At 42.5% G+C, this 17,872-nt stretch overlaps 1 protein-coding gene across 2 annotated transcripts; it reads right to left on the bottom strand.

Annotated features, from left to right (window-relative positions):
- Nucleotides 1-2,973: 2,973 nt before the first annotated feature.
- Nucleotides 2,974-12,021, bottom strand: LOC110503360 (purine phosphoribosyltransferase family protein). 2 transcript variants are annotated; one of them, XM_036962120.1, is made up of 4 exons: nt 11,744-12,021; nt 4,164-4,313; nt 3,447-3,542; nt 2,974-3,272 (listed from the first exon to the last, which is right to left on the bottom strand). In XM_036962120.1, exons 2-4 carry the CDS (start codon nt 4,198-4,200, stop codon nt 3,178-3,180), a joined length of 228 nt encoding a protein of 75 aa, XP_036818015.1. In that variant the 5' UTR covers nt 4,201-4,313; nt 11,744-12,021; the 3' UTR covers nt 2,974-3,177. The 2 variants fall into 2 exon arrangements, with proteins under 2 accessions (XP_036818015.1, XP_021437396.2); XM_021581721.2 differs by lacking the exon at nt 11,744-12,021 and having other exon boundaries at nt 4,164-5,026.
- Between the last annotated feature and the right edge of the window lie 5,851 nt (nt 12,022-17,872).

Raw genomic sequence — 17,872 nt, 5'->3', positions numbered from 1 at the left:
GTTAACCCACTGTTCCTAGGCTGTCATTGAAAATAAGAATTTGTTCTTAACTGACTTGCCTAGTTAAATAAAGGTTAAATAAAAAGAACACATTCTTATTACAGGGGCTGGGATTAAAAAAATATATGAAAAAATAGGTATACAGTATATATAGGACAAAACACACAACACCACATATAGAGAGACCTAAGACAACAACATAGCTAGGCAGCAACACATGACAACACAACATGGCAGCAGCACAACATGGTAGCAGCACAAAACATGATACAAACATTATTGGGCACAGACAACAGCACAAGGGGCAAGAAGGTAGAGACAACAATTCATCACGTAAAGCAGCTACAACTGTCAGTAAGAGTGTCCATGATTGAGTCTTGAAATAAAGAGATTGAGATAAAACTGTCCAGTTTGAGTGTTTGCAGCTCGTTCCAGTCACTAGCTGCAGTGAACTGAAAAGAGGAGCGACCCAGGGATGTGTGTTCTTTTATAATGTCTGCTTCCATCTCACACTCTCAAACACATAGATCCTATGAACACAGCTCACTTTTCAGCTCACACTCTCAAACACATAGATCCCCTGAACGCAGCTCACTATCCAGATCCCAATCACCTGAATTCTGATCACCTGTTCACACACCTGTATGTCATTTACACACACTATTTAGTTTAGTTCATTGCACCCCATCATTGTGAGATATTGTTTGATTTTGTCCACAGTCTAGTCGGAGTGCTGTTTATGGACATATTAGTCCTCCCGTGTGACGTAGTTTTTGGCTGTCCTCACTAACAACGTTTTTGCCTATTCTCTGCCTATACTTTTGCCTATCAGATTTCCTGTCATCAACCTCTTGCCTAATCTCCCGGACTATGTTATTAGCCTTTCCCCCTGCCTGTACTGTTGCCCTTTTGGATTCCCTGTGTTTGACCTTCCCTGGATCATGGTACCTGCCTTCTCCTGTCGTCCTTTATTAAACAAGCACCTGCTGTGCCCTGCGCTTGAAACCAGCACTCTGTCTCCCATCATACTCATTACACCTGTAACAGAATGTGACTGACAGAATGGGTGTTGTATGTGGAGGAAGAGGGCTGCAGTAGATGTCACAGATAGGGGGGAGCGAGGCCTAAGAGGGTTTTATAAATAAGCATCAACCAGTGGTCTTGCGACGGGAATACAGAGATGACCAGTTTACAGGAGTTTAGAGTGCAGTGATGTGTCCTATGAGGAGCATTGGTGTCAAATCTGCATTGATTGCATACTGTATGTTAATAAACTCAGCAAAAAAAGGAAACGTCCTCTCACTGTCAACTGCATTTATTTTCAGCAAACGTAACATGTGTAAATATTTGTTTGAACGTAAGATTCAACAACTGAGACATAAACTGAACAAGTTCCACAGACATGTGGCTAACAGAAATTGAATAATGTGTCCCTGAAAAAAGGGGGGGTCAAACTCAAAGTAACAGTCAGTATCTGGTGTGGCCACCAGCTGCATTAAGTACTGCAGTGCATTTCCTCCTAATGGACTGCACCAGATTTGCCAGTTCTTGCTGTGAGATGTTACCATACTCTTCTACCAAGGCACCTGCAAGTTCCTGGACATTTCTTGGGGGAAGGGCCCTAGCCCTCACCCTCCGATCCAACAGATCCCAGACGTGCTCAATGGGATTGAGATCTGGGCTCTTTGCTGGCCATAGCAGAACACTGACATTCCTGTCTTGCAGGAAATGACACGCAGAATGAGCAGTATGGCTGATGGCATTGTCATGCTGACAACAAGCTCAGTCCGATGATGCTGTGACACACTGCCCCAGACCATGACGGACCCTCCACCTCCAAATCGATCCCGCTCCAGAGTACAGGCCTCGGTGTAACGCTCATTCCTTCGACGATAAATGTGAATCCGACCATCAGTGAAGAGCACTTTTTGCCAGTCCTGTCTGGTCCAGCGATGGTGGGTTCGTGCCTATAGGTGACGTTGTTGCCGCTGATGTCTGGTGAGGACCTGCCTTACAACAGGCCTACAAGCCCTCAGTCTTAGCGAGCGTTCCACAGGTGCATGTTCATTAATTGTTTATGGTTCATTGAACATGGGAAACAGTGTTTCAACCGTTTACAATGAAGATCTGTGAAGTTATTTGGATTTTTACGAAAGACATGCTCCTGAAAAGGGATGTTTTTTTGTTGTTGCTGAGTGTACTTGATTGAAGCACCTTTGGCAGCTATTACAGATGTAAATCATTTTTAATAAGATTCTACCAACCTTACACAACTATCAGGGTAACATACTGTATATCCATTGTTTTTGTCAAAATTGCTCAAGCTCAGTACATTTGGTTGGGAATCATTGATGGACAGCAATATTCAAACATTGCCTTGTTTTTCTTTAAACAGATTTAAGTCAGGACTGAGACTGGACTATTTAGAAACAGTCAACACTTCCTGGAAGGCCATTCTGTACATATTTGGCATTACATTTTGGGTAATTTTTTTAATCCCAGGGTTAGGTTTTCGGAAGACTGAGGTAATGTAATGGGCTATGCTTACATTACATTTTTTTTAAAAATCCTAACAAACTATCACTCCCTGACCTTAGAGATCCTTTTTATGTCTCTATTTTGGTTTGGTCAGGGCGTGAGTTGGGGTGGGAATTCTATGTTCTTTTTCTATGTGTTTCTATTTATGTGTGTTTCGCCGGGTGTGGATCTCAATCAGAGGCAGCTGTCTATCGTTGTCTCTGATTGAGAACCATAGTTAGGTAGCTTTTTCCCACTGGGTGTTTGTGGGTAGTTGCTTTCTGTTTTTGTTTCTGCACCAGACAGAACTGTTTCGGTTGTGTTCAGTGTTCAGTTCAACTAATAAAAGATGAACATGTACCACGCTGCACCTTGGTCCTCACCTTCTTCCACCAACGGCCGTTACAGAACTACCCACCACCAAAGGACCAAGCAGCGTGGAAAAGAGGACTGGACATGGGAGGACATTCTAGACGGTAAGGGATCATACACATGGGAGGAGATCCAGGCTGGAAGGGATCGCCTCCCATGGGAACAGCCAGGAGAGCGGAGGCAGCAGGAAAAGGGAACCGGCGATACGAGGGAATACTGCTGGCAAGGAAGCCCGAGAGGCAGCTGCCCCCCCAAAAATGTTGGGGGCACACAAGAAGTGTGGCAGAGTCAGGTTGGAGACCTGAGCCATCTCCCCGTGCTTACCGTGGCGATCATGGGACTGGTCACTCCCTCGCTCTTCTCAATGGCCACAGCAGCAACACCTGCAAATATGCATTACTTTTACTTGATAATAATTAAGGTAGAAGAAAACTTTGAAGTATACCGTTGTGATTAAAGTATGTATTTTTTGCACTTCTCAGTGGTACAACAAGTTACATCAAGTCTAGCCTACCTACAATGAGACACATTGTCTGGCACTGTGATTACACACTGACCTACAACAGTCGCTCCCTGCGGCTCCACCAGTTTTATAGCAGCCTTCATGGTTCCTCCGGTCTCTATCCACTGGTCCACTATCAGCACCTGGAGCCCTGAAGCACAGAGACAGACCAACTAGTGGTTGTGGTTGTGTCCCAAATGGCACCCTATTCCCTACATAGTGCATTACTAGCTCTATGGGCACTGGTCAAAATAAGGGAATAGTGTGCCATTTGGGATCTACACCGCATTTCTATTCAAACTCCTAACTCACAGTATGCACACTGGCAGTCCTACTGAGATACAGTACAAAACACATTCAGATAATCACCTTGAAGGGCAAATGTTTCCTTAAATATTTGCTATACAGAGTAGGGCCCTTGGTTCCTGCACCAACACTAGAGGGCATTATGTCACAGGAAATAAGAGTGGTTATGTCTGGAGGGAATGAGGCCATGGTTGCATTCATTGAAACAAATACAAAGTCAGAGCCAAAACAGGCCATACTGCCTCTTTGCTTGTGGGTTCATTGAGCTTGTCTATCACACTGTATGTTGTCCATTGCTACATTCATGTTAATGAGTATGTCTCTTTAGCCTTCACCTCAAGATTCTACAAACAAGGCAGGACTCTTGAAACCTTAGACGAGTAGTGTCCGTTCATTGGCCATAGACTCAAAATTGTGACTTATTCACCAAGGAAAGCTATCCTGTCAGACTGTGATGGTGACTCACCTGGCCTTAATAACACATCCAGGCGAACCTCCACCATCTTCTCTCTGTCTGAGTAGTCACTGTACTCTTGGCTCTGGGTTTGTATGCGCAGGTGTCCTGCTTTGCAGATAGCCAGAAAGCCCTTTCCAAGGGTGGTGGCCACAGCCGATCCTGAAAACCACCAAGATAAAAATGACATCTTAGAAACAGCACAGATGCACTGTTATTGTATTGATGAGATTGTGAGTTCATTTCACCAATCAATTTTCTCTCAGAAGAAATTGAAGTGATTGAAGTGACAGCAGCATTCCACATAGATCAATGCATACAGATCCATTTCACACATACTGTGATTGATTTAGCAAGGCTTTTATTTTGAATTGCATGGTGTGATATCGTACTCTTAAAGTGTGTCCTTGGTGACGCAATTCTCCAAGCAGGACCTATGTGTACTACCCCTAAATTAAGTGTCATTGCCAAGGGGGTTAGGTTTCCTGCCCTTTCAGTGGAGCTTGCTGGATATGAAATAAAATGAGTATCAAGTAAGTAGCATAGAGCCACACTTCAGCAACAACACATGACCAGATTGGTTGAGATTGTGTGTTTTCCTAAAACAAGAAGAAGTGGCTCCAGTGGGTACACGATCACCAACACTGGACAATTTGAGGAGTGGAAAAACATTACCTGGTCTGACAAATCACGGTTCCTGTTGCACCATGCTGATGACAGTCAGCATTTAGCATAAGCAGCATGAATCCATGGACCCATCCTGGCTGGTACAAGCTGGTGGCGGTGGTGTAATGGTGTGGGGAATGTTTCCCTGGTACACGTTAGATCCCTTGATACCAATTGAGCAAAAAACGTTTCCGACACCTTGTAGCATCCACGCCCTGAAGAGGGGGGGGGGGGGGGGGGGGGTACTGTATGATACAATATGATTTTTCTGTTATATCTTACATTTGTACCCCAGGTAATCTTAGGTTTCATTACATACAGTCGGGAGGAACTACTGAATATAAGAGCAACGTCAACTCACCATCATTACGACCAGGAATATGACTTTCCCGAAGCAGATTCTGTGTTCTGCCTTTCACCCAGGACAACGGATCGGATCCCAGCCGGCGACCCAAAACAACGGCGTCGTAAAAGGGGCAAACGAAGCGGCCTTCTGGTCAGGCTCTGGAGACGGGCACATCGTGCACCACTCCCTAGCATACTACTCGCCAATGTCCAGTCTCTTGAGAACAAGGTAGACGAAATCCGAGCAAGGGTTGCCTTCCAGAGAGACATCAGAGACTGTAACGTTCTTTGCTTCACAGAAACATAGCTCACTCGAGAGACTCTATCGGAGTCGGTGCGGCCAGCTGGTTTCTTCACGCATTGCGCCGACAGAAATAAGCATCTATCTGGTAAGAAGAGGGGCGGGGGGGTATGCCTTATGATTAACGAGACGTGGTGTGATCATAAAAAGCATACAGGAACTCAAGTCCTTCTGTTCACCTGACTTAGAATTCCTCACAATCAAATGTCGACCGCATTATCTACCAAGGGAATTCTCTTCGATTATAATCACAGCCGTATATATTACCCCCCAAGCAGACACATCGATGGCCCTGAAAAAACTTTATTTGACTGTATGTAAACTGGAAACCACATATCCTAAGGCTGCATTCATTGTAGCTGGGGATTTTAACAAGGCTAATCTGAAAACAAGACTCCCTAAATTCTATCAGCATATCGATTGCGCAACCAGGGCTGGTAAAACCCTGGATCATTGTTATTCTAACTTCCGCAACGCATATAAGGCCCTCCCCCGCCCTCCCTTTGGAAAAGCTGACCACGACTCCATTTGGTTGCTTCCAGCCTACAGACAGAGACTAAAACAAGAAGCTCCCACGCTCAGGTCTGTTCAACGCTGGTCCAACCAATCTGATTACACGCTTCAAGACTGCTTCGATCACGTGGATTGGGATATGTTCCGCATTGCGTCCAACAACAACATTGACAAATACGCTGATTCGGTGAGGGAGTTCATTAGAAAGTGCATTGACAATGTTATACCCACAGCAACGATTAAAATATTCCCAAACCAGAAACCGTGGATTGATGGCAGCATTCGCGAAAAACTGAAAGCGCGAACCACTGCTTTTAACCAGGGCAAGCTGACCGGAAACATGACCAAATACAAACAATGTACCTTTTTTCTCCGCAAGGCAATCAAACAAGCTAAGCGTCAGTATAGAGACCAAGTAGAGTCGCAATTCAACGGCTCAGACACAAAAGGTACAGTGCATTGCGAAAGTTTTCGGCCCCCTTGAACTTTGCAACCTTTTGCCACATTTCAGGCTTCAAACATAAAGATATAAAACTGTATTTTTTTGTGAAGAATCAACAACAAGTGCGACACGATCATGAAGTGGAACGACATTTATTGGATATTTCAAACTTTTTTAATAAATCAAAAACTGAAAAATTGGGCGTGCAAAATTATTCAGCCCCTTTACTTTCAGTGCAGCAAACTCTCTCCAGAAGTTCAGTGAGGATCTCTGAATGATCCAATGTTGACCTAAATGACTAATGATGATGAATACAATCCACCTGTGTGTAATCAAGTCTCCGTATAAATGCACCTGCACCTGTGCAAGCGATAATATTGAAATGGAAGGAGTATCAGACCACTGAAAATCTACCAAGACCTGGCCGTCCCTCTAAATGTTCAGCTCATTCAAGGAGAAGACTGATCAGAGATGCAGCCAAGAGGCCCATGATCACTCTGGATGAACTGTAGAGATCTACAGCTGAGGTGGGAGACTCTGTCCATAGGACAACAATCAGTCGTATATTGCACAAATCTGGCCTTTATGGAAGAGTGGCAAGAAGAAAGCCATTTCTTAAAGATATCCATAAAAAGTGTTGTTTAAAGTTTGCCACAAGCCACCTGGGAGACACACCAAACATGTGGAAGAAGGTGCTCTGGTCAGATGAAACCAAAATTTAACTTTTTGGCAACAATGCAAAACGTTATGTTTGGCGTAAAAGCAACACAGCTGAACTCACCATCCCCACTGTCAAACATGGTGGTGGCAGCATCATGGTTTGGGCCTGCTTTTCTTCAGCAGGGACAGGGAAGATGGTTAAAATTGATGGGAAGATGGATGGAGCCAAATACAGGACCATTCTGGAAGAAAACCTGATGGAGTCTGCAAAAGACCTGAGACTGGGACGGAGATTTGTCTTCCAACAAGACAATGATCCAAAACATAAAGCAAAATCTACAATGGAATGGTTCAAAAATAAACATATCCAGGTGTTAGAATGGCCAAGTCAAAGTCCAGACCTGAATCCAATCGAGAATCTGTGGAAAGAACTGAAAACTGCTGTTCACAAATGCTCTCCATCCAACCTCACTGAGCTCGAGCTGTTTTGCAAGGAGGAATGGGAAAAAATGTCAGTCTCTCGATGTGCAAAACTGATAGAGACATACCCCAAGCGACTTACAGCTGTAATCGCAGCAAAAGGTGGCGCTACAAAGTATTAACTTAAGGGGGCTGAATAATTTTGCACGCCCAATTTGTCAGTTTTTGATTTGTTAAAAAAGTTTGAAATATCCAATAAATGTCGTTCCACTTCATGATTGTGTCCCACTTGTTGTTGATTCTTCACAAAAAAATACAGTTTTATATCTTTATGTTTGAAGCCTGAAATGTGGCAAAAGGTTGCAAAGTTCAAGGGGGCCGAATACTTTCGCAAGGCACTGTATATGGCAGGGTCTACAGTCAATCACGGATTACAAAAAGAAAATCAGCCCCGTCGCGGACCAGGACGTCTTGCTCCCAGACAGACTAAATAACTTTTTTGCTCGCTTTGAGGACAATACAGTGCCACTGACACAGCCGCTACCAAAACCTGCGGACTCTCCTTCACTGCAGCCGACGTGAGTAAAACATTTAAACGTGTTAACCCTCACAAGGCTGCAGGCCCAGACGGCATCACCAGGCGCGTCCTCAGAGCATGCGCAGACCAGCTGGCTGGTGTGTTTACGGACATATTCAATCAATACTTATCCCAGTCTGCTGTTTCTACATGCTTCAAGAGGGCCACCATTAATCCTGTTCCCAAGAAAGCTAAGGTAACTGAGCTAAACGACTATCGCCCCGTAGCACTCACTTCAGTCATCATGAAGTGCTTTGAGAGACTGGTCAAGGAACATATCACCTCCACCCTACCTGACACCCTAGACCCACTCCAACTTGCTTACCGCCCCAATAGGTCCACAGACGACGCAATCGCAATCGCAACCACACTGCACACTGCCCTAACCCATCTGGACCAGAGGAATAACTATGTGAGAATGCTGTTCATCGACTACAGCTCAGCATTTAACACCATAGTATACCCTCCAAACTCGTCATCAAGCTCGAGGCCCTGGGTCTCGACCCCGCCCTGTACAACTGGGGGGTACTGGACTTCCTGACGGGCCGCCCCCAGGTGGTGAGGGTAGGTAACAACATCTCCACCCCGCTGATCCTCAACGCTGGGGCCCCACAAGGGTGCTTTCTGAGCCCTCTCCTGTACTCCCTGTTCACCCACGACTGCGTGGCTTGTCACCAAAAGCACTCACAAACTTCTACAGATGCACAATCGAGAGCGTTCTGTCGGGCTGTATCACCGCCTGGTACGGCAACTGCTCCGCCCACAACCGTAAGGCTCTCCAGAGGGTAGTGAGGTCTGCACAACGCATCACCGAGGGCAAACTACCTGCCCTCCAGGACACCTACACCACCCGATGTCACAGGAAGGCCATAAAGATCATCAAGGACAACAACCACCCGAGCCAATGCCTGTTTACCCCGCTATCATCCAGAAGGCGAGGTCAGTACAGGTGCATCAAAGCAGGGACCTAGAGACTGAAAAACAGCTTCTATCTCAAGGCCATCAGACTGTTAAACAGACACCACTAACATTGAGTGGCTGCTGCCAACATACTGACTCAACTCCAGCCACTTTAATAATGGAAATTGATGGAAATTGATGGAAAAAAATGTATCACTAGCCACTTTAAACAATGCCACATAATATAATGTTTACATACCCTACATTACTCATCTCATATGTATATGCATATATTGTACTCTATATCATCTACTGCATCTTTATGTAATACATGTATCACTAGCCACTTTAAACTATGCCACTTTGTTTACATACCCTACATTACTCATCTCGTATGAAAATACTGTACTCGATACCATCTACTGCATTTTGCCTATGCCGTTCTGTACCATCACTCATTCATATATCTTTATGTACATATTCTTTATCCCTTTACACTTGTGTGTATAAGGTAGTAGTTGTGGAATTGTTAGGTTAGATTACTCGTTGGTTATTACTGCATTGTCAGAACTAGAAGCACAAGCATTTCGCTACACTCGCATTAACATCTGCTAACCATGTGTATGTGACAAATAAAATGTGATTTGATTTGATACTCTATGGGTGTCCCTAATAAACTGGCTGATGAGTGTATAGTTGTTGCATAAGTATTCACCCCTTTGTTTAGGCAAATCTAAATTAGTTCAGGAGTAACATTTGGCTTGACAAATCACATAATAAGTTACAGGGACTCACTCTGTGTGAAATAATATATACATATATATAACAAAACATAAAAAAAATGTTTACCCCTTTTGCTCCTCAATTTTATGATATCCAATTGGTTGTTACCATCTTGTCCCATCGCTGCAACACCACTATGGACTCCGGAGAGGCGAAGGTCGAGGGCCATGTGTCCTCTGAAACATGACCCTACAGTAGCAAGCCACACTGCCTCTTGACACAATGCTTGCTTAACCCAGACGCCAGCCGGACCAATGTCTCAGAGGAAACACCTTCCAACTGGTGACCGAAATCAGCTTGCAGGCTCCTGGCCCGCCACAAGGAGTAGCTAGAGTGGGATGGGACAAGGAAAATCTCAGCCGGCCAAACCCTCCCCTAACCCGGATGATGCTGGGCCAATTATGCGCCGCCTCATGGGTTTCCCGGTCATGGTCGGCTATGACACAGCCTGGGATCAAACCCGGGTCTGTAGTGATGCCTCAAGCACGGTGCCTTAGACCGCTGCGCTACTCGGGATGTGAAATAATAGGGGTTGACATGATTTATGAATGGCTACCCCTTCCTATGCCCCCCATACATTTTATCTGTAAGGTTCCTCAGTGAAGTATTGCATTTCAAACACAGATTAAACTACAAAGACCAGGGAGCTTTTCTAAAGCCTCATAAAGAAGGGCAGTGATTGGTGGATGGTTATCAATAACAAATCATACATTGAATATATCTTTAAGCGTGGTCAAGTTAATAATTATGCTGTTGATTTATGTATTAAACCACCCAGACATCAAAAAGACAGTCGTCATTCTGAACTAAGCTGCAGGACAGGAAAGAAAAATGCTCAGGGATGTCACTCTGAGGTCATTGGTAATTTTAAAACAGTTATAGAGTTCAATGGCTGTGATGTGAGAAAACTGAGGATAGATCAACAACAACATTGTAGTGACTCCACAATAATGACCTAAATTACAGAGTTAAAAATAAGAATACAATTCTACAGAATAAAAATATTAAACAATCCTGTGCATATACAACAAGGCACTAAAGTAATACTTCAAAAAACACCGAAAAGGAATACACTTTTTGGCCTAAATGCAAAGCCTTGTGTTTGTGGCAAACGCAACACATGACTAAGTAACTGCCTCCTTATGTTAAAGCATGGCAGGGGCTGCATCATGGTATGGGTATGCTTGAAATCAGCAAGGACTGGCTAGTTGTTCAGGGTAAAAAGAAACAGGATGGAGCTAAGCACAGGCAAAATCCTAGAGGAAAACCTGCTTCAGTCTGCTTTATACCAGACTCTGGGAGAGGAATTTACCTTTCAGCAGGACAATAAATTACAACACAAGGCCAAATCAACAATGGAGTTGCTTACCAAGAAGACAGTGTTTCTGAGTGTCCAAGTTACAGTTGTGATTTAAATCTAATTGAAAATCTATGGCAGGATTTGACAATTGCTGTCTAGCCATGATCCGCAACACCTTGACTGAGCTAGAATTTTAAAAATAATAATGAGTTGCACAATGCAGGTGTGCAAAGAAGACTTGCATCTGTAATCACTACCAACGGGGTTTCTAACATGTATTGACTCAGGGGGGTTAATACTTATCTAATCAAGGTATACAGTATTAGTGTTATATTTTTCATTAATCTTTAGAAAATGTTCAAATATTTCTTCCACTTTGATATGACAGAATGTTTTGGCTAGATCATTGACAAAAAATGGACAAATCCATCTTAAATCCCACTTTGTAACACAATGAAATGTAAAGAAATCCAAGGAGGGTGAATACTTAGGATACCCACTGTATTGTTCAGTTACCACATCATCTTTTAATCCCTCTTGAAAGGCAAAAGTACTCTCCTGGGGAATACATCCCAAGAATTTGTTGACCCAGAAATGAGAAATACAACTGCTAAAAGCCACTCAACACTCACTCTCACCTTCTTTGGACAAATGGACCAGGAAATTAAAGGTATATCACTAGTACCTGGGAATTACAGTAGAGTCTTGATGGGTCCAACCAGGCAAAAGTTGGTCCTTTGGTGTTTGGTGCCATTAGGGAAAGGTACCAGCCTTTCCCCCTGTCTGTTGGAACAGCCAACGCGTCCATTTGTAGTAACAGTCCACACAGTTAAAGAGGCAGAGGAGCCTGGGCTGTGAATCTGTCTGCTGACCTGGCCACCCATATCAGGTTCCAGGGAGTGTGCCAATGTGTAGACCATGCCACAGAGTACATACTAACATGGAGGCCTTACAGAGCTCTACTCATTATCATTAGCGCTAGACCCTGATATTGTTAATGCAACCTGAATGAAAAGTCCTAATCCAGTTTAAATCAATGTCAAGACACATTTTAGATTGCAGAATCAATATTCACATGTAGTCTCCTTAGTTAAATGAAATACACAATTGGAGCAAAAGTTAACAAGATTGGTTAAAATGAAAATATCATCTTTATTGCAATAATATGGTGTATTCCGCTCAATTAGCACAGAAGATTACTCTAAAATATGGCTAAGATATTTGAAAGTTAGCTTTTTTGTAATGATAAAACAAAAAACAAAAATTATTCAATAGTTCTAATGCTATAATGTTGTTAAAAGTTAACAAATGTTTCAAACAGCTTTAATCATTAATATTTAAATAGACTTACAACGCTGTCTTGTGGTGGATATGTGAAGATACTGTGCGTACAAATAACTTTGGTGAATCCCAAACATAGATAAGGATAGAAGCCTTTAGTGGCCAAAAGGCAGTTTTGGCATGGGAAGCGCCATTGGCTTCCACCATACTTCCACCATTTTAATGTAATCAAAGTAGTCAACTGGTGGGGATTCCTATGGGTTGTGGCTCTGCCCATGCTGTCACATATGCTATAATAGCACAGATATAAAGATGAGTCTTCTATCTATCTCTATGATCCCAAACCCCCCTCTCCCTTACCAACTCGCTTGGAGGGTCCTACGTTGTCATGTGTTGCTGTCAAAACTCAGAGGGTGACGCCTCGATCAGACCGACAACGTCATTGTGTTTTGGTACACCTAAAGTACAATTATTTCCAATGGAATGCTGTGTTTATCTTGCACACAGATTGTCTGTTATATTGACCAGATACTCATGTGTACGCTCTAACAACGGAAATACATTTCTTTAAAAATGGAAGGCATTCGAGACTAGGCCAAATCAGGTGGGTCCATTCTAGCCAATGAGATGGCTGATATGCATGTGAACGACAGACACAACTCTGATATAAAGTGTTTTTTCTCAAAGTTGTCAGGATGTCACGCATCCTAATTATATCAGTACACTCGTAACAACCTAAGCATTAGGAAACGTATAAGTCGAATAAGTCACACCAAGCAAATAAACCATTACATGTTTATTAACCAAATTCAACATTCTCATTGACCAACAAGGAAAACAACATTGAATCCCCAGATACTTATGATGACTTTGTGCAATTGCACCGTCCGCAATCGCAGGGCTCTCCAGAGGGTGATGCGGTCAGCCTAACGAATCACCGGGGGCACACTGCCTCCCCTCCAGGACATCTACAGCACCCGGTGTCAAAGGAATGCCAAGAAGATCATAATTTACTAGACCCATTCCATAGGACACAACGCAAATCACTGCATATAAAATATATTTTGGCTTATAGTGAAAAAAACATGATTTGTGCCCATGTAAAAGTGGGATTGGATGTACTCAGTAGGGTCTGTATAATCTATATATGGTGTTATTTCATGGGGCACTGAATAATAAGCCAGTACGAAAGAGAATTTGAGAATAAATAACTTCCAATTCAGAAATACCTGTCATTACAGTATCTGGCAATGCATGGGGGTTGTTGTGGTGGATGTGACACTATACTATGAATTTTCTCATCAATGCCCCCATTTTAGGAAACAGTCAGATGGTAGTAATTGTGGTGTTTATGTGTGCTTGTTTTCTAAAGCAGTCAATGTGAATACGCTTTGTCACAATGGCATACAAGACTATGTTTTACATTAGTTATCAGACGGGAAATGTCTTTATTCATAGAAGTTAAGGTTTTAAGCTTTAAGAATATAACAGACTCATGTAATGCATTTTAAACTGTACATAAAATACCTTTGCTGACCTTGATAGATAATCATCACAATATAACATGAAAATAATATTGTCTTTGTTATTGTTTTTGAAATATAGTTAATAAGGCCTGTACTCTACACAATAGCTTTGAACATACCAGTATTGGTGTAAACTTTCTAAAGAAATGCTGGTATAAATGATTGGTTGCAATGCTGTATAAAACAGTTATACTACACTAGAGTGAGATTTTTTTTTCGATTTTCCCAAAGTTCCAATGTCTTTGGAGGGGAACCTTACAAGATATACATCTCAGTAACAGTTAAACATCTTAGGCTTGTGTGTGGCTGCTCGGCCATAGAAATCCATTTAATGAAGCTCCTGACCAACAGTTACTGTGCTGACCTTGCTTCAAGAGGCAGCTAGGAACTCTGTAGTGAGTGTTGCAACCGAGGACAGATGATTTTTACGCACTACGCGCTTCAGCACTCGGGTGGTCCAGTTCTGTGAGCTTGTGTGGCCTACCACTTTGCGGCTGAGTCGTTGTTGCTCCTAGATGTTTCCACTTCACAATAACAGCACTTACAATTGACTAGGGCAGCTCTAGCAGGGCAGAAATGTGACAAACTGACTTGTTGGAAAGTTGGCATCCTATGACGGTGCCACATTAAAAGTCACTGAGCTCTTCAGTAAGGCCATTCTAATTCCAATGTTTGTCTATGGAGATTGCATGGCGGTGTGCTGGATTTTATACACCTGTCAGCAACAGATGTGGCTGAAATAGCCAAATCCACCAAATTGAAGGGGTGTATTTCTGTGTTTTTTATTTAGCTAGGCAAGTCAGTTAAGAACAAATTCTGATTTTCAATGACAGCCTAGGACCAGTGGGTTAACTGCCTTGTTCAGGGGCAGAACAACAGATTTTTATCTTGTCAACTCGGAGATTCGATCTTGCAACCTTTCAGTTATAAGTCCAACACTCTAACCACTACTAACCACTAACCACTATCCCTGCCGTTGGGATAGCATTTTGCTTTGGAGCCTGCAGCCTTGCTGGCTTGGTCAGAGGCTATCGAAGGGCCTAATTAGCCCATACACATGCAATAATTTTCACTCCCTCAGCTTTGGGACATTTGTGCAAATGGTGGGGGCATGTGAACAAGCAAATGGAGACCCGAAGTGCCTGAGGAAGGAGAATGGGGTAATTTGGGTCTCAGCCTAAATTCTCTTACTTATACTTTGGTTTAAGAATGTTTCATTTTCATTAACTCGAAAGTTATTAAGACTGCAAAACCACTTTTGGTGAGTGAACCAACCCTCTTTTGCGTTTTTTTATGTAACAGCAACCCCTTTAACTTTATCACACACATCATAAATTGATTATGGATGGGGGAAAGAGCAATCATATAAACTGTGGGGCAATAAGGTCAAACATATACTGACAGAAGTAACATTTCAAAGAAATGTATAAAAAAAATGCATTAACTGTCAAGCAACACTCATCTTCTCTCCGTTGTGTCAAGCAGGGTTGTATTAGTGATGTCTCTGAGCTTTGATGAGGAGGCGCATCTGACTCCTCCTTGACACATCATGTCTTCATCTGGATGCTCAGGAATAGTCTGGACTTTTGGTACCTGCAATACCATGTGTAAATATACTGTAGGTCAAAACCATTGGTAGAAACGTGAAAATATGAATTAATGAAAATTGTAATGCCATAGAGATTCTATTAATCTACTAGAGCGGCTTTGTCATACACCCTCAAAGTTCTAGAATGGAGTGAAACTGGCAGCCGTATTGGTCAGGGAGATATCCAAACCAGTCTAATTGGAATGAATGGCAGTGGAGGCATAATCAAGATTTTACTAATGCAGGGAGGAAACAAGTAAGGCGTGCGATATATCAGAAAGTATGTCATATAATTATTGACACCCTAAAATATTGTCATATAATTATAAATACAGTTCATACAGGTTTTATACCAATGTTCTGTATAAATAGCCTTTATAATATACGTAAACAGGCCATAAATGTTGTTTTTTCATTCTTGGAACACTGAGTGCTACTATACATTATATTTCCAAAAGTATGTGGACACCCCTACAAATTAGTAGATTAAGCTATTTAAGCCGTTGCTGACAGGTGTATAAAATCGAGCACACAGCCATGAAATCTCCATAGACAAACATTGGCAGTAGAATGGCCTCACTGAAGAGCTCAGTGACTTTAAACTTGGCACTGTCATAGGATGTCACTTTCCAACAAGTTAGTTCGTAAAATTTCTGCCCTGCTAGAGCTGCCCCAGTCAACTGTAAGTGCTGTTATTGTGAAGTGGAAACGTCTAGGAGCAACACAAGTAGGACACACAAGCTCACAGAACAGGATCGCCGAGTGCTGAAGCGCGTAGTGCGTAAAAACCGTCTGCAACACTCACTACGGAGTTCCAAACTGCCTCTGGAAGCAACGTCAGCACAAGAACTGTTCGTCAGGAGCTTCATGAAATGGGTTTCCACGGCCGAGCAGCCTCACACAAGCCTAAGATCACCATGTGCAATGCCAAACATCGTCTGGAGTGATGTAAAGCTCGCCGCCATTGGACCCTGGAGCAGTGGAAACGCGTTCTCTGGAGGGATGAATCACGCTTCACCATCTGGCAGTCCGATGGACGAATCTAAGTTTGGCAGATGCCAGGAGAACGCTATCTGCCCCAATCGATAGTGCCAATACTCTTTTTTTGGTCATGTGGTGTGGGATACAATATCAGTACTTGTTGCATTTACAACTTGTCTAAGTCCTATCATCAACTGATTCCAGCCAGTGTATGACTGGGGGTTGACTGATTTTTGTAAATGGAATGTTGGCATATGGGCAGAATAATTTGAAAGATTTATTGAATCTTCCCTCTAAAACTGACTGGCTAGCTAGCTAACAAACGTACAGTGCAGATAAATTCTTTAAATTCATTATTTTACACAATATCACAGCACTAGCAAACCATGGTTAACTAACTCTCTGACCAAAATGGCTGGCCTTTATGCCATCATAAGGTTCATGTCCGTTCTAGTATTTTAGTAATTCCTAATTCTGTGCCTAATGCCATCTTGTCAATAATGTTCCCTCACCTGAGAAAATATCCTTTTGCATCTCCATGGACAGTCCCTTATCAATCTCAACTCCTCCTCTCTGCTCACAGCCAAAGAGTGTCCTGAAGGTACACATCCCAGTAGACTATCAGAGTATGAGAAGAAGCTGGAATTCATTAACTCATTCATAAGGGGGTTTAGGTAGGCAGGCTGCACCTGTGCTATGCGTGTCTAGGTGAGTATACACAGCCAAAGGGTGAGTGTCTCTAGGCCTACTCAGTTGTTTGCCTACTCTGTGACGCCATAGTAAGAATGGAGAAATCGACAGAACCTTCCATTTAATACAATTCAATTTAATAGAAAGATAAATAAATGTTTGTTGTAGGCAGATTGTATTACCGTGTCTCATTTGTTTGTGCGTAACAGTGTGAACGTTTTGTAATACAACGTGTGCGTATTAGTGTGAATAATTTCGTTTTATCAATAATTTATTATTGTCACTTTCTATTAAAACTCTTATTCTGATAATACCAACTGTAACTATTTGCCTATTAAAAATGGATTATAAAGGCTTTGTTATATAGTCAATGGAAAGGTCCCAAGGCTATCAAAACGGATTACCAGCATATAGGCAGACTTTTATCAATGTCAAAATGTAATACAAATGGAAACAAGCTATTTGATTTATAATATCTGGAGCACAGAAGAATTATTGTTTTCCACCAACTTAATCTTTACAGTAATGAGCATTCAATTAACCCAAGGGCTTTTCCAAGGTTTAGTCGAATGTTGCCTCAGGTGATTTTGCATCATTTCTCTCCACCTTCTAATAACAATCCGATTCCAGTGCATTTGCGGAGAATTACAAAAGGCCTACGACTCTCCTGGAAGCTCATGGTAAATTCTGCCTTGTGACATAACAGTGGGCTGATTAGAACTCACCGCGGATTTTTGTCTTGACTACT

This window comes from Oncorhynchus mykiss, chromosome 24 (genome assembly GCF_013265735.2).
Source record: "Oncorhynchus mykiss isolate Arlee chromosome 24, USDA_OmykA_1.1, whole genome shotgun sequence".
Classification (NCBI taxonomy): domain Eukaryota; kingdom Metazoa; phylum Chordata; class Actinopteri; order Salmoniformes; family Salmonidae; genus Oncorhynchus; species Oncorhynchus mykiss.
The sequence above is the reverse complement of the archived record's forward strand: the minus strand, read 5'-3'. Positions and strand labels throughout refer to the sequence as shown.